This window comes from Narcine bancroftii, chromosome 7 (assembly GCF_036971445.1).
Source record: "Narcine bancroftii isolate sNarBan1 chromosome 7, sNarBan1.hap1, whole genome shotgun sequence".
In the NCBI taxonomy this organism is placed as follows: Eukaryota; Metazoa; Chordata; class Chondrichthyes; order Torpediniformes; family Narcinidae; genus Narcine; species Narcine bancroftii.
In genome coordinates, this window is record NC_091475.1 from 10212265 (window position 1) to 10239612 (window position 27348).

General features: G+C 40.6%; 1 protein-coding gene across 3 annotated transcripts in view; it reads left to right on the plus strand.

Moving 5' to 3' along the window:
* LOC138738494 (exosomal polycystin-1-interacting protein-like) overlaps positions 1-24173 on the plus strand; it is a 42023-nt gene extending 17850 nt beyond the window's left edge. For 2 of the 3 annotated variants that reach the window (XM_069888788.1, XM_069888787.1), the window contains exons 2-3: positions 19494-19577; positions 21990-24173. In XM_069888788.1, the coding sequence (XP_069744889.1) occupies positions 22044-22709 (666 nt within the window). In that variant the 5' untranslated portion in view covers positions 19494-19577; positions 21990-22043 and the 3' untranslated portion in view covers positions 22710-24173. The remainder of the gene's footprint in view (positions 1-19493; positions 19578-21989) is intronic. The other variant, XM_069888790.1, reaches the window with a different exon arrangement.
* Positions 24174-27348: the final 3175 nt, after the last annotated feature.

The window sequence follows — 27348 nt, forward strand, 5'->3', positions numbered from 1 at the left end:
GGCAGGTCAGCACCTGTACAGAGAGACAATCTAGGGCAGTGGATTTTTCTCAACTTTTATGTCTATTCACATACCACCTTAAATAACCCCTTATTAACCACAGAGCATGGCATGCCATAAGTGCTCTGTGAGTAAGGGATTACTTAATGTGGTGTATTTTTATTTTATTTAGACATACAGTATGGTTAACAGGCCATTTCAGCCCGAGTCCATGCCGCCCAACTTACACCCCATTAACCTACAACCCTCGAACATTTTGAACAATGGGAGGAAACCAGAGTCCACAGATAAAACCCATGCAAACACAGGGAGAACATACAAACTTCTTACAGACAGGGCAGGTCTGTAACCCCAATCCGGTTTCAATCGCTGGCGATGTAAAAGGGTTGCACTAACTACTACGGCAACCATGGCAGTGAAACAAAAAAGGTTGCATACCACTGATCTTGGGACAGCAAGAGATTGTAGTTTAGTGGGAGTATGGTCAAGACATTATGAGGTGAGTCTAATGGATGAGATGAGGTTAGAATGAACATTGGAAGAGGAATCAGGAAACTATACAAATCTTGTCTAGGAGTGAAGTGCTAATCAAACAATAGTCAACTATATATATATATATATATATATATATATATATTTAGATGGAGTTAGGTCATAAATTAGATCAGCCATGATCGTATTGAATGGCGGAGCAGGCTCGATGGGCCATTTTTGGCCGACTCCTGTTCCTACTTCCTATGTTCCTATATCAGATATCTGGACAATGCAGAAGGAAGTTCCATAAAGTGTTATAGTTTCTGGGCAACAAATATTCTGAATAACCTTTTTATCTTGCAGTTCATGTCATTAGTAATCTGCTTTGTTGGCAATAATTTGAGAAAAAGTCCAAATTATATGTAAAGCAAAAACAAAAGGGGCCAATGCCAGGCTAATCACAAGTGGACAGCTTTAAGAAAACAAGAAGTCCTTCTGCACTGTTACTGGCTTTTGTATGCCTTTTTAAAAGTGGTCAGGCACATGATACCACTCAAAGCCAAAAAGAGCAGCAAAACTCTGACTGGGAAACACAGACACTATTCAGTTCTATTTCAGCTCTGTAATAAGGCTTTGTCCACATTCAGACTCCAACTACCATGCCCTGCTTGAGCAAACATCCCCATGCTGCCCAATATCTGCATCATTTTTGTATTGCAAGTTCTCTGCCTGCAATTTTCCCTTTGCATTTGGTGCCCTGTGGGACTGTCAACAGATTTCTTTCTCCAGTTAGTACAGCACTGCTGTTGTGAGTGTGATGGGAAAAGATTCTAAAGTTTATAAATAGAAGAGCATTAGCTTTGGGACAACTGTGAAACTGCAATACATGTGTCCGTACAGTCACTAAGCTATCTCTTAGGAACAAGCTGGTTTTCAAGGTAGATTTTTCTGTTATTTTATCTCAGCTCGTAGGCCCAATTGAAGCAGTCAGGTCTCCTCTCAAGCTACTTTGGAATTAGTAACTGCCAGGTCACTATTTAAACAGGAAGGTACATTATATTTACAAAGGACTTTCTAATTAATATTCAAATATTTCTTGGAGATCTCATTCCAAGTTGAACAGCAAAACAAAAGCTCACTATACGTCTAATTAATCAATCAATTAATTAATTAGAATGATGTTGGTCAAGTCGGCATTTCATGTAAATCACTAATAGTAATCAATATAATTGATCAATGACCTCGTTATATTTAGAGTTAATATTGTTTCTCATCCAGTCCAAGGGTTTGTGCAAGCAATGTCAGACTTGGTGAAAAATTAAACAACACAGGAAAGTTTTGACTGCAGACTAGCTGGAACACACAGAAAGAAATGAAAGTTATTAATAGAACTATTCAACATAAGACACCAGGAACAGAGTGACAGTTCTAGCCAGATGCTGCTCAGGTACCCAGCCTAATGGTCACAAATTTAAATCAACCGCTTTGAATAACATTTACAATAGTCAGTCCAAAACAATAATTAATTCAGGTTCCAAATCTGTCCTTTACCAGGTTGCTAATGTAGAAAAGAAGGTAAGAAATCTTAATTAATGAAAGAAGCAAAACTTAGGATGACTAGATCTTCCCAGAAAACGATCAAGCATCCACCTTATCAGACTAACCTTGACCAAAAATTACATAACACAAGCAAAAGAAGCAGGACCACAGGGTCACTTAGCTTGTTCATGCTTCTCCACCATTCAATAAGCATACAACTGATCTATATCACCTTGGCACTTTCCACAATCAGTATCATATCATTTGTTCTCTCATTATCTAAGACATTTTCCCCTCTTCTCTTATCATCTAAAATGTTATCCGTTTCTTTCTTGCATATATTCAGGGAATAAGCTTCTAATCTCTTTTTAGGTAGAGAATTCCAAAGACTCAGTACCTCCCAGGAAAAGAAGTTTCTTCATATCTTTGTCCTAATTGACTGACCTCTTATTTAAGACTGGCACCGTTAGCATAGCGGTTAGCGCAGCGCCTTTAGAGCACTAGTGAATACCATGCTGTCTGTATGTTCTCCCCATGTCTGCATGGGTTTTCCCTGGGGGCTCCAGTTTCCTTCCACTGTTCAAAAAATACCGGGGGCGTAGGTTAATTGGGTGCAAATTGGGCAGCACAGATTCATGGGTCAAAATGGCCCATTACTGTGCTGTATTTATAAATTTAAATTTGAACCCCTGATGTAAAACACCCGAGTTTGGAGCAACCTCAAAACTGTATCTCTCCCATTAAGCCTCTTGGGAATTTGGTGTGTTTCAAAGAAGTCACTTATAATTATTCTAATCAAGAGAGTTTAGGCCCAATATATCTTTTCATACAAAAAAACCTTACTTCCCAGTAATCATCCTCCCCTTCATGTCCTCTGGGGTCACTTTCCTTTCTTGGGTAGTGAGAGTATGTACACCATGCACACTATTTTCCAAATGTTGTCTTATTAGAACCCTTTACAAATAGAGAAATATATCTCTTCTATTCAAATGCTCTTGTAATAAACCCCACATTTGCCTTCCTAAAAGTTTGCTGTATTTCCATGTTAAACTTTCAATCATTCATGTACAAGGTGGAAAGGTCCATCTGAACACCTTTCAATCTCAAACCATTTGAAAACGACTACTCCTTTCCTTTTTATGAAAATGAATAATTTTTAAAATTATATATCCTCTGCCTTTTCACTTAACCTGGCCCACCTGAGAACAGTGCTACATATGTTCATTGACTTCAGCTCAACATTTAACACAAATATTCCCGAAAGGATCGTGAAGGATTTGTCCACGCTGGGACTCAAGACCCAACTCTATAACTGGATCCTGGATTTCTTAATGGAAAGACCACAGTCTGTCTGGGTTGACGTCAAGCACTGTTACACTGAGTACCGGAGCTTCACAGGGCTGTGCACTCAGCCCACTCCTGTTCATGCTACTGACCCACAACATTATCATCAGATCCAGCTCCAACAGTGTCATCAAGTTTGCAGATGACACAACAGTGGCTGGCCTCAACATCAACAACGATGAGTTGCACTACAGAGAAGAGGTGGAAAATCTTGTGATGGTGTGAGAGTAATGTGGACAAGATGAGAGAGATTATCATGGACTTCAGGAGGGCCAGAAAAAACCATCAACAATTCTGTAGTAGAGAGAGTGGAGTGCACCAAGTTCCTGGGAGTTCACTTAGCTAGTGACCTATCATGGACACTCAACATCTCCTCAACTGTCAGGAAGGCGCAACAGTGACTGAACTTCCTGAGAAGACTGAAGTGGGAAAGGCTACCGACCACCATATGTCACCCTTCTATATGAGCCATTAATTTCTTTAACTTGTAATGGATGTTGGAATTATCAATGAAACAGCCCAGAATTTTGTCTTCTCCATTATCTCCTCTCTGATTTTGCATACATTGTCCTTTCTTGATTATAAGAGACACAGCTGTAAAACACTACAGTGAAGATATACTCAAAAAGAAGTAAATATTGGCGAATGAAATATTTATCGACCAACGCACTGACATTTCAGTATTTCTGTTCTTTTAATTAAACTCTGCTGGACACAGAAGGCTGCACAGTAAATATTGCAATAATTTATTTTCAAAGTTCTCCTCCACATTCTGAGGAAGCCATGCTTACAATAATATGGCAAATGTAGCCCATGCAAACTTGATCAAAATTTAAGTTGTTCGCATTGAAAATGGACATTGTTGGCATTTTGCACAAGCAAAGGAAACTGGCATTTGTACCTAAAAATTAATTCCCAATCTGTTATCTGTCAGCTAAGGCTCTGTTTTTCTGCCAATCAACTTCACACTTTGCTATAACAGGAGTCATGAACTGAGTCATGAATAGTTATGATCAAATAAATTCTGGGGGTTTGGGGAGTAACAGTAGACAGGGTTAAGAATTTTTTTTTTGATGTGAGAAAGTTAAGGTGAGGGCAAGAAGGGTTCCCGAAGGGTCTCAGATGCTAAGGGCTTCCTGATCAGGTAAGCGGTTGAGGCTATTTCATTAAACCCAACCCCAACCAACCAACCAATTTTCACTTGCAACCGCTGCAACCGTGTCTGCCTGTCCCGCATCGGACTTGTCAGCCACAAACGAGCCTGCAGCTGACGTGGACATCACCCCTCCATAAATCTTCGTCCGCGAAGCCAAGCCAAAGATTTAAGATTCAGTTAGATGGATTTTTACAAATAAAAGGAATTAAGGGATATGGGGAAAAGGCAGGAAGGTGGAGTTGAGTCAATGATCAGATCAGCCATGATCTTATTGAATGGCAGAGCAGGCCCGATGGGCCGGATGGTCCACTCCTGCTCCTATTTCTTATGTTTCTTATGATCCGATCAGAGGTTTGGATCTGGAGCTCAGGGTGCCAATGGATCAAACAGGGATCTCTGCGGCTGAAGAGGCTGCGGGAGCACTGGCAGCGAATCCACTGTCAGAGACATCAGTGTCTATGTTGGGATTCTGTTTGCTTCTCTTTCTTTTACTGTGAGGAATTTTGGGCAATGTTCGTGGCAAATCTGTTTGCCTTACGACAGGCAAAAGGAAATTTCATAAAATGTTATATTTACATTGTATTATCATATCTGAATAAAAGGATCGTATGATAAAGGTAAAATGCTCTCAAATACAGACTGAAGATGGCCAAATAGTTTGCACCTAGTGGAGTATGGAAAGTCGGCTGAAAATGTCCTTGGACTCAAAAGAAAACAATACACATTATGAAACATCAGGAGTCATGTGAATTTCCATTATATTTATTCTGAAATATTGCTGAAATCAGAGGAACTCACAATTTTTGCAGTTTTGCTTTCAATTAAGAGTAAAAATTAGTTACATGTTCCTATAAATTTAAATGCTGTTTCAAAATCAGTCCATTTCTTTTTGCTTCAGTTTAAACATTTATGTTCTCCTTAGCAATGGCATTGCTCATGGACTGAGTCAGACAAGAAAATTTACCATTATCTATCTAATGATGATCTAATTGGTTGTAAAGAGACTTTCCACTTAAAATTGTGGGCTTGCTTTAAAAACATCAGTCATGTTGTAATTCAATCACTCTGATTTGCTTCCTAACTTATGAAAACAATCTCAGATGGCACAGTCACCAACTGCACCATAGTGTGGAAATTGGGAGTTGGTGATCCTCCTGACCAGTAGAGGGAGACAGAGACAAATGTTCCACCTCAAGTTAGATGCAAAATAGATGTCCCACGAGGTCGTGAGTTGTTAATAAAATATAGTTAATAAAAAAGAACCCAAATTTCTTTATTACAATAAAAGAAACATTACATGGTACCAGGATGTCAGTATCAGCAGGAGACATGCAAAGTGTGAAGCCTCCTGACTCTGTGAATTAGACTGGGAATGTCAACCATGAGTGGTACTTGTTCAAACAATGATTCAAGCCGTATCTGCAAACCATTGGACTCGATAGTAAACCAGATGCACGGATGATTGCACTGGCAGGACCTCAAGCACTAAAGGTTTTCAACACATTTGTTTTTGCCGAGACAGATGACCAGGGCAAGTTTGACAAGATTATTGAAATGTTTGATGAACACTGCTCACCAAAGAAAAATTAAACTTTGGAGGGGTACGTGTTTTACTCACACATGCAGCTGCAGACAGAAAACTTTGATACTTTTTTAACAGACTTGAAATTAAAACAACAACATATAATTTTGGATTGCTGCACAATTCAATAAATTGCAATTAGAATTATTGACAAGAAAGTAAGAGAAAGGTTGCTACGAGAGATGGAGTTTACCTTAGCAGGAGCTGTGAAGATATGCCATGTCAGTGAATTAGCTCGGCAGCACGCAAAAAAGTTCAGTGAGAGGGCAATGGCTGGTGAAAACAAAGGCATACCCGTAGCCACAATATCTGGAGACACAAATAAAGTGAGAACAAGATGCAGGAAAGAACAAAAAGACGGAAAGACATTAAAATGTAAACGATATGGCACTCAACATGCACCAAAACAATGCCCAGCCTATGGTAAAGTTTGTAACAAGTACAAAGGACATGCAAACCAATGTTTTTTTCAAAGGGGAAAAAAAACAAAAGTGAAAGTGTGTACTCTATGGAAGAAATTGCCTTCAGTGATACATTCTTTGTGGGCATGAACACTGAACAGTCAAGAGTGAACAGAGTTGAGCAGGACAAGTGAACAGTGCCATTACACGCAAATGGAAAAAATATTCCTTTCAAGCTGTACAGAGGGGCAAAGGCCGATTTGATCTGTGAGCACAACATCAGGGCAATGAAGATAAAGCCATACATCCATCTAAATTCTGTTCAGCTCAAAGCCTATAATGGACAGTGCAGTGACACAAAAGACACCCATAGTCTCAAGGTGAAAGTTAAAGGTTAAGAGCACCACGTCATGTTTGCAGTAGTCCCAGATGGGCATAACTCACTGCTTGGTGACAAAGCATGTGAAAACGTAGGCCTAGTTAAGAGAGTGTACTGCATTAACAGTGCCAATGCACAGAACAGTGTAGATGAAATAGTGGATCAATTTCCAGACATGTTCAAGGGGTTTGGTGTTCTACCATTCACCTATAAGTTACAGTTAAAGGAGGGCACGCAGCCAGTAGTGCATGCCCCAAGGCGGATTCCAGCACCACTAAAAGACAAGCTCAATTGGAACTCGACCAAATGACATCACTGGGGATCATAAAGAAAGTGGAGGATCCCACAGAATGGGTGAATTCAATGGTGTGTTTCAAAAAGAAAAACAGTAACCTACCCGTGTGCATGGACCCAAAAGACTCGAATGCCAATATAAAGAGGGAGCATTATCAGATTCCAACCAGGGATGAAATCACAAGCGAGATGGCCACTAAATTGGATGCATCCCAGAGCTTCTGGCAATTAAAACTGCATGAAAATAGCACAAAATACCATACATTCAATACACCTCTTGGGCGATACTCCTGTTTAAGGGTGTCTTTATGGAATTTCCTCATCTCCTTAAGTGTTCCGCAGGATGATGGAGCACATCATTTGAGCAGGGCAGCATGGTTGGCATAGTGGTTACTGCAATGCTCAGTGATCAGGTCTGGGATTCTAACCCACACTGTCTGTAAGGACTGTACCTTCTCCCATTTCTGTGTGAGTTTCCTCCAGGGGCTCTGGTTTCCTCCCACCATTTGAAACGTACCAGAGGTTGGAGGTCAATTGGATGTAATTGCGGAGCACGGATTCGTAGGCCGAAATGCTCTGTCACCATGCTGTATGTTTAAATTTAAATATTTAACAAATCATACAAGGCATAAGTGAGGTTACATGTCTACATAGACGACAGGATCCTATGGGGATCCACACAGGAGCAACACAACAAGAAGCTCATCAAAATGCTACAATGCATCCAGAAGTATGACATAGCAAAATGTCAGTTTGGTGTGAAGAAACATAGAAACATAGAAGATAGGAGCAGGAGTAGGTCATTCGACCCTTCGAGCCTGCTCCGCCATTCAACGAGATCATGGCTGATCTTAAAGTTCAGTACCCCGTCCCCGCTTTCTCTCCGTAACCTTTAATACCCTTAGACTGAAGAAATAGATCTAATTCCCTCTTAAATAGATTTAATGAACCTGCCTCTACTGCCCTCTGTGGCAATGAATTCCACAGATTCACCACCCTCTGGGTATAGAAATTCCTCCTCATCTCGGTCCTAAATGGTTTGCCTATTATCCTCAAACCATCCTTGGAAACATCCCATCTGCATCCATTCTGTCCAGTCCTGCCAGAATTTTATAGGTCTCTATGAGATCCCCTCTCAATCTTCTAAACTCCTGGGAGTACAATCCCAATTTGCGCAATCTTTCCTCATAAGTCATAGCTGCCATTCCAGGTACCAGCCTGGTGAATCGCCTCTGCACTCCCTCCAGAAAATCACCTTTCTGGGAGATAAGCTGTCGGAGGCAGGTGTGGAGCGAGATGAGAGCAAGGTAAAAACAATTCTAGATATGCCCAGACACTTAGATCAAAAAGGCTATATTGAGAGTTCTGGGAATAATTAATTTCATTGGTAAATTCATACCAAACCTGTCTTCCAAAACAATGTACCTGAGGAAGTTGTACATGACAAATGTGAATTCAAGTGGACAGCCAACCATGACGAAGAATGAGTATGACAGAAGACTATTCTTAACTGAGGAACTGGTGCTTTTGACTTTCTTTGACCCATCCAGAAGGACAAAAATATCCATGCATGCTTGAAAAGATGGAATTGGTGCCGAACTACTTCAAGCTGTGGGTACAGATTGGAGGCCAATTGCATAAATATCAAGAACGATGACCACATCTGAATGTTGATATGCACAGATCAAGAAAGAGTGCCTAGGTCTGGACTATGGACACGGGAAATTCCACAGCAATATTTGTGGCAGAGACTGGCCACAAGCCATTAATAGCCAGAGTCAAAAAAAATCTCAGTGAGATGTCACCACGAATCCAAAGACTGATGATGAAGCTACAACGTTATGACTTTGAATTGGTATACACACTAGGGAAATTTATTATGCTGGGGATGCATTGTCCAGGTTAACGCTGCAGAGTGAAGCACACAATAAGAGTTCCACAGAGACAGATGTGAATCTCCACGTGATCCTGATCACTGAACCTCTTCCCGTATCTGACAAGAAATCCAAGCAGATTGCAGCTGAAACAGAAAAGGAGATAGTTCTACAGAAGGTCATCAAGAAGCTGAATGAAGGATGGCCTAGAGGTGAATGTCAGCCATACTACAATATCAGAGCAGACCTGAGTGTTGTCAATGGGCTTCTACTCAGAGAGAGCATAAATCTCTTTCCGCAATCGCTATGACATGCTAAAAAGGCTACATGAGGAGCACATTGTAATGGAAAAATGCAAGAGGAGGGCCAGAACTACTATCTATTGCCAAAGATAAATGCTGACGTTGACAGAATGGTCTCAAGCTGTGAAACCTGCCTGAAACATAATGCAAAGCTGCCAAAGGAACCCATGATCATAATCGACTTACCAGAGAAGTCATGGCATAAAGTTGGGACTGATCTGTTCCATCTGGATGGAAAGAATTACCTGCTGGTTAATGACTATCTATCGAACTATCCTGAGATTGTGCTGCTTCCTAACATGTCTGCCTTCTGTGTGATCAAATATATGAAATCAATTTTTGCAAAGCATGCAATTCCTCAAATCGTCTACAGTGACAATGGACCATGCTACAGTTATAGAGAATTCCAGAACTTTGGAGAAGTGTATGATTTTTGACATGTGACTTCAAGTCCTCTGCATCCATAGTCAATTGGTAAAGCAGAAAAAGGAGTTCACATAGTTAAACAATTGATCAAGAAAGCACAAGGCAGTGGCTCAGATCCTTATCTAGTTCTGTTGAGTTACTGAGCTTCACCACTTGAACATGGCATGTCACCCACTGAGCTCCTCATGGGACATAGACTGTGCATCACAATTCCCTACTCTGCAGACCCAAACAAGAACAGAGATGTCAAATGGAAACAAAAACATCTCCAAAGGAGACAAAAAGCAAATTATGACAAGAGAGCAAGAAGCTTAGGGCCACTGGCCCAACATGGCACAGTGAGACTTGGAGATTCCAACTCCTGAGACAAGGCCACTGTTCTGGAGAAAGTAAATCCCAGATCCTACACGGTCAGAACAGAGGATGGTCAATCAGAGAAGGAATCAAAAGAGCCTGCTGAAAATGCAAGAGATACTGCAGGAACAGACAAATGCAGAAGATCCAGCCTCTACAGCAACAGAGGAAACACCACTAGTGCTAGACAGTAGTGGACCAGTGGAGCCGACACAAGCACCTGTGTTGTGAAGATCCACATGCATTATCAAAGCACCTGACAGGCTGAATTTCTGAAAGAAAAAGAACTGCACACTTAAAAAGGTTTGTGCTGTTGATGTTTGTGTTTAACTTTACATGGTAACACAGTATTCATTTCAATTTAATGTTGCTAGATTAAACATTTTAAGGAAAGGAAATTTGGTAATTTCGAGGTAGTGATCCTCCTGACCACTAGAGGGAGTGAGAGATGAATGTTCCACCTTGAGTTAGATGCAAAATGGTTGTCCCACAAGGTTGTGATTTGTTAATGAAATATAATTGATACAAAAGAACCCAAGTTCTTTTATTACAATAAAAAGAAACATCACACACAGAGTATAGCTTTAAATTAATACTTAATGTGTATGTTATATATCCACAAAAATATGCCACAAAAGATGTGCTAACGCTCAGGACAGAAAAAACTTCAGAGGGTTGTTAACTCGGCCTGTGACATAATGGGCATCAATCTTCAGTTCAACGATGACATCTACAAGAGGAGGTGTCTTCAGAAAGCAGCCTCTATCTTCAAGAACCCCTACCTCCCAGGAAATGCCCTCTTCACTCAGCTACCATTGGGAAAAAGATAGAGGAGCCTGAAGACGAGCACTCAGCAGCACAAGGACAGCTTCTTCCCCACTGCCATCAGATTCCTGAATGAACAATGAATCACATACACTATCTTTGTCTTTTTCATTTCCCACCACTATTTTTATTTATTTTGAAATGTGAAACGTGGTTTATAGAAATATTTTCACCGTGACGCTGCCGCAAAACAATGAATTTCATGACATGTTCGTGACAATAAATTCTGATTCTGATTTTACACCAACATTTACAACATTTCCAACCCAATGATTTCTTTAAATCTCAAAAATGTCCATAAATAATGTTTTGATCTATGCTATTTTTTTCTGCGCATGTTCTTTGGTCTGAAGCAGAGTTCAAAAGATTAAGTGTAGTTGTATGGACTTCACTACCCTCAAATGAATGAAGAACAATCTGGGTGTAAGATTACAATGAAGAAGCGGGTTTTCTCTCAGACATTTGTGAATTTAGCTCCCATTCTGTTCTGTGCTCATTGATTAAAGTTGCAGGGTGTCAGCTCATACTGAATATTTACACCATAACTCTAATTATCCGAAATGGTCAGAATACACAGTTTTCTCGGAGAACTGGTCATTTTTTTAAACAGTGTTTAAACAACAACAAATGACAAGGGAAGACTTTTTAAGCATTAAAATGTTTAATTCTCACCAAAAAAATGTTGGCTGCTGCCGATCCCGCAGCTCCACACTGAGGTCCATGCTCCTGCTGGTAGCCCAAGGTCCACACTCACACTGCCACCATCAGCCCAACATCCTCATTGCCACCAGGAGCCCAAGATCCCAGTCAGTTCAGCTCCAAAAAACATTTCAGATCTATGAGGATTTCTGATTTGTTTCGGATATCCTCATTTGTCCAAATTTTAAAAATTTTTCGGATAACTTAGGATTTCGGAAAATGGGATTTTGGATAATTGGAGTTGTACTGTACTTTCAAGTTTACTTCACTAAGAGCGGGAGCTCATGCTTTAACTTGTTCTTGTGCAAATCACTGCACAAATTGCTGCTAATTCCTGAAAATAATCCCCTTGGATTTTACTTTGAATAGTGTTCCTTTGAATGAGTCATGATTTGAAAACGTACCTGGCATGCTATGTGACTAGTTCATCCTGCTCGGAATCTATAAAAAATGTTTAAGTTACCCATTCTGGGAACTTAAAGGATTGGCTTGAATAGGTAAGTTTATACTCCATTCAAGGTCAATTTTCCTGTCAGCACTTCTTTGTTCCACTCTCTCCCTCATCCTCCAACTGTGCTCCAGTTCTTGTTTCGAGATGAGCTCCAGCCCTGATCTCTACCTGTGCCGCCCAAACATCACTGCCTGTGATCTACTCCATTTTCTACGGTCTTCTCCACTTGCTTCCCTTCCACTGGTTTATAGTCCCTTTTTGTTTAAGTCCCTGTTATTGGAATGGGGTTGGGATAAACATCACAAGAAGTGAAACTAAGTAGATCCAGAGGCAAAAATATCACCATGGTAATAACAATATTCCACAAACAAAATTTTTCACTGACTGAAAAATTGTAGACCAGAAAGATCAGTGTGCATTGAACAAACCAGCGAAAGCTGAGTATGGTGTTTGAATAGATGATTTAAAACCTAGAGTTTGTAATCAGTTATTCAAAATGATAAATCTATTTACTTTGAATTCACTATATTGATTACAATTTTCAGGATGTGACTACTGCCGGCAAGATCAGCATTTATTCCCCAGTCCTAATTGCCTTGAGAAAATGGTGGCATTGCCTTCAAAGGCTGCAGTGCATCTGGTGTAGTTATCCCAATTTTGCATTAGGACAAGAGGCTTTGGACCCAGGGCCAATGAAGATTCAGGGATACTTTTCAAAGCCAGGATGGAGTGCAACCTGGGGAAACGTACTTGTGTTCCCAAGAATTTGTACAGGTGGGTGGGCAGTTGGTGAGGTGAGGTGACAGGTGGGTGGGCAGTTGGTGAGGTGAGGTGACAGGTGGGTGGGCAGTTGGTGAGGTGAGGTGACAGGTGGGTGGGCAGTTGGTGAGGTGAGGTGACAGGTGGGTGGGCAGTTGGTGAGGTGAGGTGACAGGTGGGTGGGCAGTTGGTGAGGTGAGGTGACAGGTGGGTGGGCAGTTGGTGAGGTGAGGTGACAGGTGGGTGGGCAGTTGGTGAGGTGAGGTGACAGGTGGGTGGGCAGTTGGTGAGGTGAGGTGACAGGTGGGTGGGCAGTTGGTGAGGTGAGGTGAACAGTTCTTAAAGGGTCTATGCTTCTGATGCATGGCCTCAATACCATCCTTTCCACTTTGAGTGGTTATGGACCAGAAATTTCAAGGATGTGTGATGTGATTACATCATTACATCGGAAGTTTATAATATAAACCAATTTTAAGTGACAGTTCATTTCTAACAGCAATTGATTGTGGCAGAAAATCAAATAACAGAACTCTAGGATTGCATTACATTTGTTGGGCGCTATTGGTAGCCCAATAATTACACAGACAGAAGACTGAGGGAAACGATAGGCTTAATTGAGCTGGGCCGGGTCTTGGTTAGGAAAATGAGCGGGAAGGAGAGGGGACTCGACCTTTAAGGCCAGGGGTCACATGGGAGGAGCTAAGGTAGGGAGACCCCGGAGGGCGGGCCAGCCAGTACAAATAGTCATATCACCACAACATTGTTTAATAGAGACTGCAGATGCTTGCTGGAGGAACTGTGGGGGAAGGAATTGTTGAGGTTTTGGACCACAACCCAAAATGTTGACAGTTGCTCACCCCTGCCCCTACTCCCTGCCCCAACAGATTGATTTGACCCACTAAGTTCCCCCAGCAGTTTGTTATTTTTGTTAAATGTTTAATAGTGATCTTGGACACCTATTCTGACATTAGCCCCTTTTCCACTGGCACCCTATCCCAGGAACACTGTCCAAACGCTGGTGTCAAGTGACATCATTTCATGCCGGGGATTAACTGCCTCTCTACCCCTGTCCCTTTTCCACTGGTTTTATCAGCACGCCGGAGTCAACAAATGCCAGGGATATGAGTAGGGGTTGAGATGGTTAATCCCCAGGGTGAAATGACATTATTTGACACCAGAGTTTGGACAATGTTCCTTTTCCACTGGACCTTGTCCCAGTAAATTCCCAGTTAATTCCTGGGATAGGGTCCCAGTAGAAAAGGGGCAGCAGAAAGTCACCCATTTTCAGGTGAAGGTAGAACACTCTGATCCCTGGGGATGACTGTGTTGAGTGGAAAAGCAATTAGTGTCCCCATTAAGAGTGCCTCAGTGGAAACGGCACTTCCTATCCTGGGACACTGCCCAGCCAAGTAACTGGAATGCCAGTGGGAAAGGGACTATTTACTCATCTTCATGTATTTGATCATCTTTAGGAAGTGTTTTCATAACATTTTATCTTGGCATCAAAGAAGCAGTTGTGTATATAGGGCACCAGAAATGAATTCCATGGCATCAATGAAAACTACTCCAAAGGTTGAGGTCATCCATTTCATAAAGTCAGATAATTGTGGTTGATGGAGGTTCATTAGAAAATAGAACATTACAGCACAGTACAGGCCATGATGTTGTTCCAACTCGTATGTACCTACCAAAAAAAAAACAAGATCCTCCCTACCTTATAATCCTCTATTTTTCTTTCAGTCATGTGCCTTTCTAAGAGTTACCTGCACCACTTTGGCAATGCTTTCCAAGCACCCACAACTCTTTGCATAAAAACGTAACTCTAATGTCTCACCTAAACTTTCCTCCCTTCACTTTGTACAGATGTCCTCTGGTGTTTGTTATTCCTGTCCTGGGAAAAAGGAGCTTTCTACCTTATCTATGCCTGTCATCTGGTCGACATCTATTAAGTCACCTCTCGTCCTTCTTTGCCCCAAATAGAAAAGCCTTGGCTCTGTTAACCTTGCCTCATAAGTGTTATTTTACAATCCAAGCAACTACCTGGTAAATCTCCTCTGCACCCTCTCCACATCTTTCCTGTAATGAGGTGACCGGAACTGAATACAATATTCTGTGTGGTCTCAACAGAGATTTATAGAATTCCAACATTACTTCATGACTCCTGAACTTAATGAAGACACCTTGAGAGGTCTATGGATTGGGACCCCCCCCCCCCCCCCCCCAAGGTCCCTCTGTTCTTCCAGACTGTTAATAATCCTGCTATTAACTATGTACTCTGGCAACCATGTACCCTGGCTTCAGGTTTAACCTACCAAAATGAATAACTTTACCCTTACCCGGATTGAATTCCATCTGCCATTTTTCTGCCCAACTCTGCATCCTGTTGCAGTCCATAATCATTGCAGTCCAGAATATAACTGCAGGAGTTTCTCTCAGCCCATTCCTCTTCACCTGCTTCATCAGTAACCTATCAGAATGATTGAAGTCCACATCTTTTCGGTTGATAGGAGCGTTGTTCAATTCCACTCTCACGTTCCTCTGATAATGAAGTAGTATGTGAATGCCGGCAAATTTTTAAAAAAAATACTGCAGATGTGAAAAATCGAAAACAAAATCAGGAAAGGTTGTAAATCTCAAGAGGGTACATTTATGGGCAGAGAGGCAGCAACTCTGTTTCAGGTCAGAGACCCTTGGTCAAAACTCAAGAGGATCAGGTTGATGTGTAATAAACACGAAAATGCTGGAACTCGGCAGGTCATGCAGCATCCACAGGAGGTAAAGATATATAACCTACTTTTGTTCATACCTAGAACTCAGGCCCGAAATGTTGGTTATACATCTTTACCTCCAATGGATGCTACATGACTTGCTCAGTTTCTCCAGCATTTTTATGTTTTTAATACAATCACGGTGTCCGCAGACTTCTGTGTTTCATCCTCGGCTGCTGTGGAGTACTTTTATATAGGCTGACACAGCATCCTGGAACGAAAGGGGCTGAACTGGGCTATACTATGGAGCAATATTATGTCCTACATTAAAAAAGAGGCAAAAGAACCTTAGAGACAAAAAAAAGGGGAGGGGTGTCTATGATAGGGAAAAACCAGAATTACTTCAGGGATAGGCTGTAAACTAGTTTTTATCTGGTTAGTGAGCAGCTTGAGGGTGAGAACAGACAAAAGGCAAAGCCTGGAAGGTCAGTCGAGGCATGTTCCCCACTCCCAGAGAGAAAAATAAAGGGAAGGAGGAGAAAAAAGTAAACTGAACTAATATTACAGATGGAAGAATGATACCAAATATCAAAATGTAAATCTCAAGAGGGTACATTTATGGGCAGAGAAGCAGCAACTCTGTTTCAGGTCAGAGACCCTTTGTCAAAACTCAAGAGGATCAGGTCGATGTATAATAAACACGAAAATGCTGGAACTCAGCAGGTCATGCAGCATCCACAGGAGAGACCAAAATCAAATAAGGTAAAGTTATGGAATTCATGTAGCAAGACCTAGGCACATTTTTAGATCCAAACTGCCCCCAAAACATCGTAGGGATGTCTTCACAAGAAGAACCAGAGGAATTCAAGAAGGTAACTCCCCTTCTGCAATTTGTGAATATGCTCTCCTCTAGTTTTCTTATTATCCTCTATCCTATATTCCTTTATCACGATTGCATTATGTACATAGTAACTTATAATGGTCACACAGTTAAAAAGGGAAAAATTGGTAGAGCAGAGGAAAAAAAACAAGAGTGTGGAACTAATTGGATAACTATTTTGAAGAGTTGGAGCAGACACGATGGGCTAAATGCCCATTCTGCTCTTGCAACCAAGAGAATTTATGGGGTTTGCTAAACTTCAAAGCTTGAAGTTATCCCATGATGAAAATTTAGTAGGACCTATAGAAACCTGATGGCATTTTCCCTTACTTGATCCATTTCAAGTCGTTTGCTGTTTTCTGCAGTATGGATCTGTTCCAGTTTGTGTGCACATGATGCTGACTTCGGCTCTTCCCTTGTGCTCTAGCCCAGTGATTGCCAAGAGTTAAACAGCGATAGAATGGTGAGCAACAGCAGGAGTACACAAGCTGCGCCTGCAGAATCTTTATACCCGCTGCCAAAATCTCACTATTACAATCTATTGCCAGAAAACTTTAAAAAGGAGAAACAAATAGCCTTCTCTGGCTCCAGCTACATAGCCTCATTTTTTTTTAAAAATTGCAATAGCTATTAGCAACGATAGGTTCAGTACAGTAGTCTACTTTCTGGATTAACAATAGAAACAGTATAATTGGAAACATCCCCAAATATTTCACAGTAGACACCTAAACCAACTGCTATGAAAACAGTGGTACGCATGCAATAAGAAGCAGATGCAACTGGAGAGAATTGTTATTCTGTCTGGTGTGAAGCTGGTTCATCTGGGCCACAATGGGAACACACTGATGATGATCGATTCGAAATTTGACAATATTCTATCTGCGTAAGTCAAATGTTTCTTCTTTATTTGTGCATGTGTCGCCTGTGGATCTTCTGGCCTGATGTGTATGTTGGTTCAAACCTCAGAACCTGCTCAAACTTCTCTCTTCCAGCTAATTAAAGACACTAGTAGATGTTAATCAGTTTGACAAATTGACATTCAGCCTTGTGTTCATTTCCATATGGCAATTTTCCAGCAAACTATACTTTGCCTTGATGAAAATGATCAAACTGAAAGCATTTACATGAAATATGTTTGGTAAAAACATTGAAATTGCATGGAAGACTTCACTTAATCTAAAAGTATAGCTCTCTGGGTGATTGACCCAGATGGTAGGGCAGTAAGCCATGCACTCAGCAGGGGCTCAACCAGGAATTGAAATGTGGCTGATAATGTCCACATGTATATTAATGTATACCATATATATTCATGAATATTCACATATTATGGACCAATTTTAAGGGTAAAATTTAAAGGGTTGACGATAACATGAATACTACTTTTGACTGTGCTAAATACCTGTGTGGTTGAGCTGTCAGGACTTCCGATGGGCTGGCGGGTGGCTAGGACTGGGTGGGTAAGTCCACGTTTGAGGTGTCAGGAGCTCAGATGGGCGGCCGGGACTGGGAGTTAAGTCTGCATTTGAGGCGTTGGGAGTTTGGATGGGTGGCTAGGGCCTCGGCGGAAGTCCGTGTTCAAGGCATCGGCAGCTCGGATGGGCAGGCGGGTGGCCAGGACTGGGTGCTAAGTCCGCGATTGGGACGTCAGGAGCTCTGGTGGGCAGGTGGCGAGGGCCTAGGTAAGAATCCAGTCAAGGCGTTGTGATCTCTGGTGGGTGGGTGGGTGGCTGGGTGGGGGTTTGACTTTTACATGTGAGATACAGAAAATAACATATTTTTGGATCACAAACAGGAGAGTTGATTATTAAAGGAGCATAGATGATACACGTGTACTCCTGCTTCCTCAGTGACTATTACAAGTGGCCCCTGTCTCTATTGACTCCTCCAATACACATGCCCCTAGTGGTCAGGAAGATACTAGACTTATTGAAGGCACTGTATCGGCTGGGATCAACCAAAATAAAAAAAAGTAGCTGGATTTATTTGACAGTTGGATTGGCTAGGTGAAGTTCATTAAGGATGTCAGGGCATAATCAATGTGTGTAATTATGCATATGGATTCTGTGTGAGGAAGAATTTGGGCTCGGTTTTTATGATACTGAAGACCAACCACATCATTCCAATTGCACTGGCACATCAAGAGTAGCCACCTGGCCCCAATACCAGAGGGCAGCTGGTGCCTGCAGAGCCAAAACTTGACAGAAGCTGCTGCTTTCAAAAGGGAGTAGGAGAAAGAAATAGGACAAATTAGGAATTCACCACTGGTACTGATAAAAGTAAAATGATGATCCCTTCTGGATAATTTCACTGCCAATCTCACCTTGTGAAGCCAAATAACCAGCCTGTTATGATCAAAACATTAATGAGTTATGTCAAAATTATGAATGTAACTTTGAACTATTACAGTACTTCTCCAAAGCATTTCAAGAAGGCATGGCGGCGTACAACTGAAAGTTTGTCAGAAATACTACTATACAGTAGTTGTAAAAACTGACATGAGTTCATTGTCATCTCCTCTGTGGGCTGTGTCTCGGACTAAATAAATTTAGCAAAGAGGGTCATACTTTATTCACAAAATATCTTACTGTAGTAGTTACGAAAGATGTATATTTATTTTGACTGAGTTATGTAATTTATTTGGACTCTTCCAAGGATCCATTACAACAGCTTTTTTTCCACTGTCCTTTATGGAAGGAAAAACAGCTTATGTGGCATAGCTAACTCACTGACAAAGGGCAAAGGAGGAAAAACCCAACACCCAACCCCAACCAACAAATTTTCCCTTGCAACCGCTGCAATCGTGTCTGCCTGTCCCGCATCGGACTTGTCAGCCACAAACGAGCCTGCAGCTGACGTGGACTTTTTACCCCCTCCATAAATCTTCGTCCGCAAAGCCAAGCCAAAGAAGAATATAGTAATCACACTTTTTTTTAAATTGTGCCCTGTAATTGTTGAAACAGTCATTTTTGATGAGTGCAATTTTATTTTTAAGCAGATTTCCTGAGTCACTTCTTGGCTTTAAATTCAGATTTGTGCTATATTGCAGGGTTGTTTGGATACAAAATCTGCAGAGAAAATGTATTTGCTGTCGATATTAAATGAAGAATTGGGTGGCTCTGTTAGCGTAACGGTTAGTACAATGCTGATATAGCGCCAGCGATCGGGACCGGGGTTTGAATCTCACGCTGTCTGCAAGGAGTTTGTACATTCTCGCCATGTCTGTGTGGGTTTCCTCCCTGGGGGGGGGGGGGGGGGGGGTTACAGGTTAATTGAGTGTAATTGAGCAGCATGGGCTCGTGAACTAATTGTGGTACAGTGCTGTATATTTAAATCTAAAAAGATATCTCAAATCCCAGACACCAATGAGCTACAAATAATTCAAATCAGAGGTCAATTTTGAGTCCCTCAAGTCATGGCAAACTGGACTTTTACATTCATAATACTCAGACTGCAATTTGTTTCTATGATGACCGTGTCCCACTTCCAAAGGGGACAGGAAATTTAGTTTGATCATGGCAATTGAAAACTGAAAGTACATTCAAATAGTTCTTCAAAAAAACTTATGATCACACTGTGGTCTTTTCATTAGGGAAATATTCTACTCAAAATTTTAAAGATACCCCAAAGGATGGGTGGTCAACCTTTTAAATTTTAATTTAGACTTACAGCATGGTAACCATGAGTATTTACCAGGGATGTAGGTTAATTGGGCCGTGCGTACTCATGGGGCCAAAATGGCCTGTTACTGTGCTGTATGTTTAAATTAAAAGGTTGGCCAAGGTCTCTCCAGGGCCCTACTATTCAGTGCAAGTCCTCCCCTGGTTTGACTTAACAAAGAGCAACACCACACACTTATTAAGAGTTAAATTCCATCTGGCACTCCTTGGCCCACATTACCTGGATCTACATCCTGTTGTGTAAACTTAGATATGCTTCCTTACTGTCCGTTACACCACGTCACAGGAAGCTAAGTCATGGAATGGGAGATGGAATTACTCTCATGGCCAGCATAAGTGGCTCTTTCCATGTTGTAATGAAATTATAAAAATGAGAGCAGAACTGATGGAAGTACACATGAGTTGACAGACATCGAGAGAATAGGCCAAAGGAGTTTTTCCATGTTAGAGGTATCGAAAACAAGAGGGCTTATGGTTCGGATAAGAGGTAGGGATTTTAAAGTGGATCTGAGGAGTACTTTTTTTTTAAACACTGAAACTGATATCTGGAGAGCACTGCCAAATAAAGTGGTGAGATAAAATACACTTTCTACTTGTAAGAGACATTTAGACAGATAGGGCAAGGAAGCCTAGGGGCAAATACTGTTAGTGAAAGGCAGAAAAATTAGAATGGGCATGATCAGCTGAAGGGTCATTTTTGTGCTGTACGTCTATGACTATAACAGGAGGAGATGGAACAGGCACAACTGAGAGCCTTGTCATCTATAGTGGAGAGGCTACTATGTTTGAGGAAAATGAGAAACCTATTGCCCAGAGCAAGGGGAATCTAGAACAAGTGTGCACAGGTTTAATAGGAAGGGTCATGAAATTTAAAGGTATCTCAGTGGTACTTTTTTCCCCCGCACAGAGGATAATGCCAGAGGAGGTGGTAGAAGCAAATACAAATACAATGGTTAAAAAACATGTAGTCTTAAATAGGAAAAGCATAGAGGGATATGGATCTATCACAGGCAAGTCCCTACCTATGCCTTTCATAATATTAAGATAGACACAGGCAAAGAGCCCTTTTATGTGCTATGCAGTATTACAATGCTATGCTTGCCCTGGAGACTTTTATGGAGAACATGGCATGAGCAGAACAGATGTGAGATAGAGGAATTGGGAGAATAGATTATTATTACTAGACTGGGAGATAGTGAAGTCAATGTGCGGTGGAAATCCATGAAGGTCTGCAATAGATAATGGTTGCCAACCTATCCCCTGAAATTGGGTTAGAGAAGTCAAGAAAGGGAAGGGAAAGGTTACAGTGCAACCAAATGAAGGTGAGAACAGTTTAAAAATTGGAAGAAGTGCTCACGAAACTTTTGAGTTCTGTAAATGAGCAGGAAAAGCAGCAACTCTGATTCAGCCATCAATGTACCGATACATTGTAGTGGTGGTTTAGAAATTTAACCATCCTTTATCTAGTCACAGGGTGATACACCAGGAAACAGGCCATTAGGCTCAACCTCATCCCAAACAAGTATGTAACAACTTGAATAAGTCAAATAGTTTATTCTCATTTGATTGTACAAGTACAACCCAATGAAAAGCATTCTCTGGTCCTCAGTGAAAAACACGCAAACACACAACCAGACATAACTATCAATAAACATGCAGAACAAGTCCTCATATATACAAATAAATAGATATTGAGTGAATTTGAGAGTCTTGGAAGGTTAGATTGAGCAGTTCCTTTGCTCATTCAGCACTCTCACTGCTGTTTCTCAGCCTGGTGAAATTTAAAGGATTTTCTATATTGTTTTTTTTAAAACGATCATCCAAAAATCAAGAAAAATAATCAATTCCCTTTTTGTTTGTTTCAGATCCAGTGAAAAATGGGAACATTCTGTTAGACTGCCTCATGCTTGGTTGAAAAGATGAAGAAGACTACTGTTACATCCAACCAGCTGGTGTTCTTAGTTCTGTGGTCCTGTGCCTGTATCCCTGTATTAAGCAACAGTAACCATACACTTATCTTTCAAAAGGAGAGCAACTTCCGGAACTGCAGCTGCATCTCCACCATCCCAGATTGTGGGTTTGCTCTTGCCAACCTCAGGTGCAACTGTAGGACCGTCTTCTCCAAGGATATCAATAAAGCCAGTCCAACCTTTAGTCACAGCAGCACGTTAGTTGTGTGGGTGTCCGATACCACTACAGTAGGACAGCTGCTAAATTACTCATCAGTCCCAAGCCTCAGACTTTCTTTGTGCAACTCCAATGCTGTACTGGCTGAATACCTTGTCATCTTTGGCCTGAGAGAGCTCTGTGTGACAAATCCAAAGGCAAATGTGTATCCACTTCAAAACATAACAATATACAGCTCAAAAGGGGAAGTTGTTGAGTCCACTTTACAGAATGGCACTGGTTTCTCATTTTACATTTCATTCTTAAACATGGCTCTATTAAATGGAGATTCTAAATTAAAAGCATACTCAGTGCCAAATGTCACAAACATTGCAGAATATTTTCCTAATCTTCAATATGACACAACTTCTCTGCCTTTGGAGGCTGGGCATTCCCTTGTTACATTCATCTACGTTTAGAAATTGCTGAGTCAGTTACTTTTTTGCCCACTGATAAAGAGCCACATCGATGTCATACTTGCAGAAAATGATTTGTGCACAAGTTTGAGGAACCTCTGAGCTCAGCTGCTCCACTAATCATTTCACTTTAATCTTAACACTTTTTTTCAGCTGAAATTATCCATATGAAAGGGGGGGGGGGGGGAAATCAAAATGTTTATTCTGATCTGGGCTAACATAATGCAACCAAGTGGTTTCACTGTAAAAAATATCTGTATTGTATCTGGAAAAATGTTGGTCATGCAGTAATTTTCAAAGCTTCATCCATGGAAATATATATAAAGACAAAAGAAAGGCGACTTTACATAAAGTTTAAATGTCACTAAACAGCATTTGACAACATCATTAATTTGAATGATCTAAAAAAAATTATGGGCATACTATTTTTGCAGAATTTTTGGGGTCAAGGTAAAACATTTCAATAGCAGATTATTAAAAGGATGATGAACAACAGGTCCCAGAAATTGTTTTCTAGTAAAATTGTTTTCTTTGTAAAAGTCACATGTACAACACAAACATTAATCGCACTGGACAATGAAGATTTTGCTTCCTGAACAGTTTTGGGTGTATTTTATGGATTTTGGGCTGGTGATCACGAAAATCACCTTAAAATTTTCTATTGTACTTTTTTTTTAAAGATATAATCTATTGTCTCTGTTACATACAGCACGGTAACAGGCTATTTCAGCCCATGAGGCCGTGTCGCACAATTAAACCTAATTGACCTACAACCCCCAATATGTTTTGAACAGTGGGAGGAAACCAGAACCCCTCCCCCCACCCTGGGGAAAACCCATGGAACACAGGGAAAATGTGCAACTCCTTACAGATATTATTTTAACTCCTTTTTGATATTATTGTGATTCTGTTATATTTTAACATGCTTCAAGCATTAGGGGGTACTTCTGCATTCAGAGAGTGGTGGTATTGTGAAATGAGCTGCCATCTGACATGGTAAATGCAGGCTCACTCTTAAGTTTTAAGAATAAATTGGATAGATACATGGATGGAAGAGGTCTGGAGGGTTATGCAATGGGTGCAGGTCAGTGGAACTAGAATGATTTTTCAGCAGAATTAGAAGGGCCAAATGGGCTGTTTTTTGTGCTAAAAACCATGAAGTGCCACCATGCCATTGAAAATTCATTTTCTGCATTCACACTTCAACTTCTTCCCTGCTGATCTTGGTGCAGCCAGTGACAAACATGGTGAAGGGTTTCACCAGGACATTGCAACCATGGAAAAGCAGTATCAGGGCAACTGGAATCCATTAATGCTGGCTATTGTTGGACACTGACACAAGAGGCATCAGATGCTGAATACAAATGAAAATTAATGGCAAAATAGTTTTAGATCAGTTTAACTATCACAATGTATCACCATCATTTTGCAAATTAAACATATTCAATAAAAGTTAATTTAATGTTTCTCCAATTTCCAACATGATACAGCAAAATCTGAAGTCATCTTTGCATTCAGTTTGAAGTTATCTATCATAATCCCCAATTTCTTTTCAGGAAGGAATCGTTTTGAAAAAATTGTTCAACGTTGTTAGCTTCAGCGAATGTTGTTGTTGCATTTCCCTGAAAAAGGCTGCAATGAAATGGACATTACTGCTTTCAACCCAGCTGAAGGCATTGGAAATTCTTGCAGTTGCCAGCATGTAGAGTAACAGGTACAGCCACCTGAATGATTAGAGATGGGGCAATGAGAGAGTGCTATCAGATGTTCAAAAGGAGGTGCGCAGGCTGTACCAGGAACAGTGTCGGGGAGGCAGATTGGTTGAGCAAGAACATAACAGAGACCCTACAATTATTCCTGCACTTTGAGAAGCAAAAGCTCTGTACCCACTTTTCCTGTTCCTGTAGTTTAAAGGGATAGCGTAAAATAAAATCGCTTAGTTGTGAGGGAGAAAACAAATTCCATGCGTCTCAAATGCAAGGACTCTGGACATAGTAAATAATTTTATTTACAGAATATGAGTGTGGAAAAATCATAATGGGAATAAAACACACACAAACGAACTAGGTATATACAATACCCCTTGACTCAGTGCAGTCATGGCTCTATGCTACTAAAGACACTAATTAAAACGCTCCCAACCCTTTAACAGTGCACTCTTGACCTAAGGATTCTCCAGTACTGTTCCACGGTATTTGGCCTGGAGTGAAGCAGGGTGGTCCCTCAAAGATGGCAAAGAGTAAGAACCAAGCACACATGGCACCCTTTATAGCGCTGGAGGGTCTACCCCAGGTAATTTACAGGGTTGGATGGCTTGGTGCCAGCATACAACAGCCAATGATTCAAGGCCAAGTACAGGATGGCTGGAGGGTCCAACCCAGGTAATTTACATTGGACCAATGGCTCGGTGCCAGTAAGGTCTAGTCAATTATAAAGGCCAATAGCCCAAGGCCAAGTATAAAGGTACTTGAAGTGACCAATAGTCAGGTGTGCACTGAAGGATGCAAGGGTGAAACCTTGATTGGCAAGTGGTGTGTCTTCTGACCAGGTAGTGGGCAGTGCTGTCATGTGACAGCCATGATCCTCCACAATACACACCTTGAGTGTAGAGTTTGGATGGTCACCTTAATGCAATGATAAGAATTAGTAAGGAATGTGTTTTTCAGGCTGGTATATTTAACAATCACACTACAGATTAATGATACATTACAATGGGAGTTTTATGCCAGAAAATGAAAATTGCACTGAAAAAGAGGAAACTAATTTCAAATTGTACTTTAAAAAAATCATAGAATGTGCAGGAGATGGCTCTACACTGAATGAAGCTGATTATCAATAATACAATGTTTTTTTCTGAACCTGTGAACATGTTTTTGGCAACTGGACCAGAGGTAAATTCTTCAACTTTAAAGTTATCCATATTGCACTCATCATATTGCTTCTTTCAGGAACAACCCAGTTAAAATTTAGCATGTTTCTATCCTCAAAAAGTGGCGTTTAATGTACTTTTGCATAATTTATTGATTTTCTTTCTCTCTGTGGAATTCTGAATGGGCAATGGCACCTTATTCAGCATGCTAAAAGAGGGCGAAATTCAATTTCTGTGCACTGGAAGAGGTGGATGAGCAGATTTTCTAAAAGTTGTGAGAGGAGAGAACGAGACATTCAGAGAAGAATGACAGTGAAGCGTCTAATATAATCTTATCAGAAATTGGCAAATGACCAATGTAAGCCCATCACCTCCAAAAGTGAAACTATGCATTTTTATGGTTCATAAAAGATATCCCACTCCTACTTTAAATCCTCAAATACTTAACCACAAATATAAGCATTATTATTGGGAGTACCACCTGACTTTTTAAAAAACTGACAGGATCATTTATCATTGGAAATCTGATAACCTACTGATATGAGAAAGGTGTGTTACACTATCCATTACAATAAATTCACAACAATAAAAAGTTTCAATAGAACCCTAATCTATAAAAAAATTGAAGTTATGGATATATTGCATGCCCTTCCTAGACTTTACCTTAGAATTTTTTTTAGGTGCTTCACTGCAATTGATGTAATTTTGAAGTGTTGTCATGTTAATGTGCACAGCAACCAATTATTTACACTATCCATAAACGTGTGCCTACCAATGAACTGACAAACAAAATACAGCCTATAACTTGTTTTCAGCACCAAAAAAAAACTTTTAAGTGATCTGCACCAATTTCTCAGCTCTCGGAATCAAGGTGGGGATGAGCGCATGTTCTACCATGCGCCAAGAAAAATGTATTTGTCTCCCTGAATTTTTCTCACTGCTGGTAAAAGTTAGACATTCTTGTGAAAAATATTTAATGTCACATTTTAACCCTTTTAGAAAGTTGCATTTTTTGATTATTCATTGATCTCCTCAAAGAAAGTATTTAGTTATGTTGTGATCATCCTAAGTTAAAACAAAGTGAATTTGCTTTTTTTTTGAGAGCATGATGGTGGAGCAACTTCAAACTGATATGACCTGGGTTCATTGAGGCATCTCAACATCTGCAACCAGGAAACTCATTTGTTTTGAGAGGTTTCTTTTAGTGCCAACATTCATCAAGGACTGAACACTTCTCATTGACTGATTACACAGAACATAAAAATAAATACTTAGTAAAATCAGGATTGGAGAAGGCAAATAGAGCACATCTTCGGAAGAGGAAATGCCTAAGTTTCAACCCTTAAAACAGAGAGGTGATTAGAATACATGCTGAGATCATCTCAGTCAATGTTCTGCATTTAGTTGAATTAGTGCAATTTATTGTACTCATTATTCATGCTATTTACTGAATATAAAATGATGGAGCATTTCTTGACTTTTGTAACTGTAATGCTTCAATTTACTTTTAGAAAATGTGGAAATACCCAGAACCATCAAAAAAATCTAATCGACTGATCTTGCTCTCAAAGGAAGCTGCTTCCTGTAAACGTTGCTGAGAGTAGCCCTATAAATTCTCCCTCCCTCATCAGCATATATTTTCACTAAATTAGAATTGTTTTCACTTTGCCACAGAGCCCAAACTAAGAAATAAATGCAGAAAAATCGAGCAGCACAGTTACTGTATTGGTTAGCACCAACACTGTTACAGCGCCAGCGATTGGGGTTCGAAAC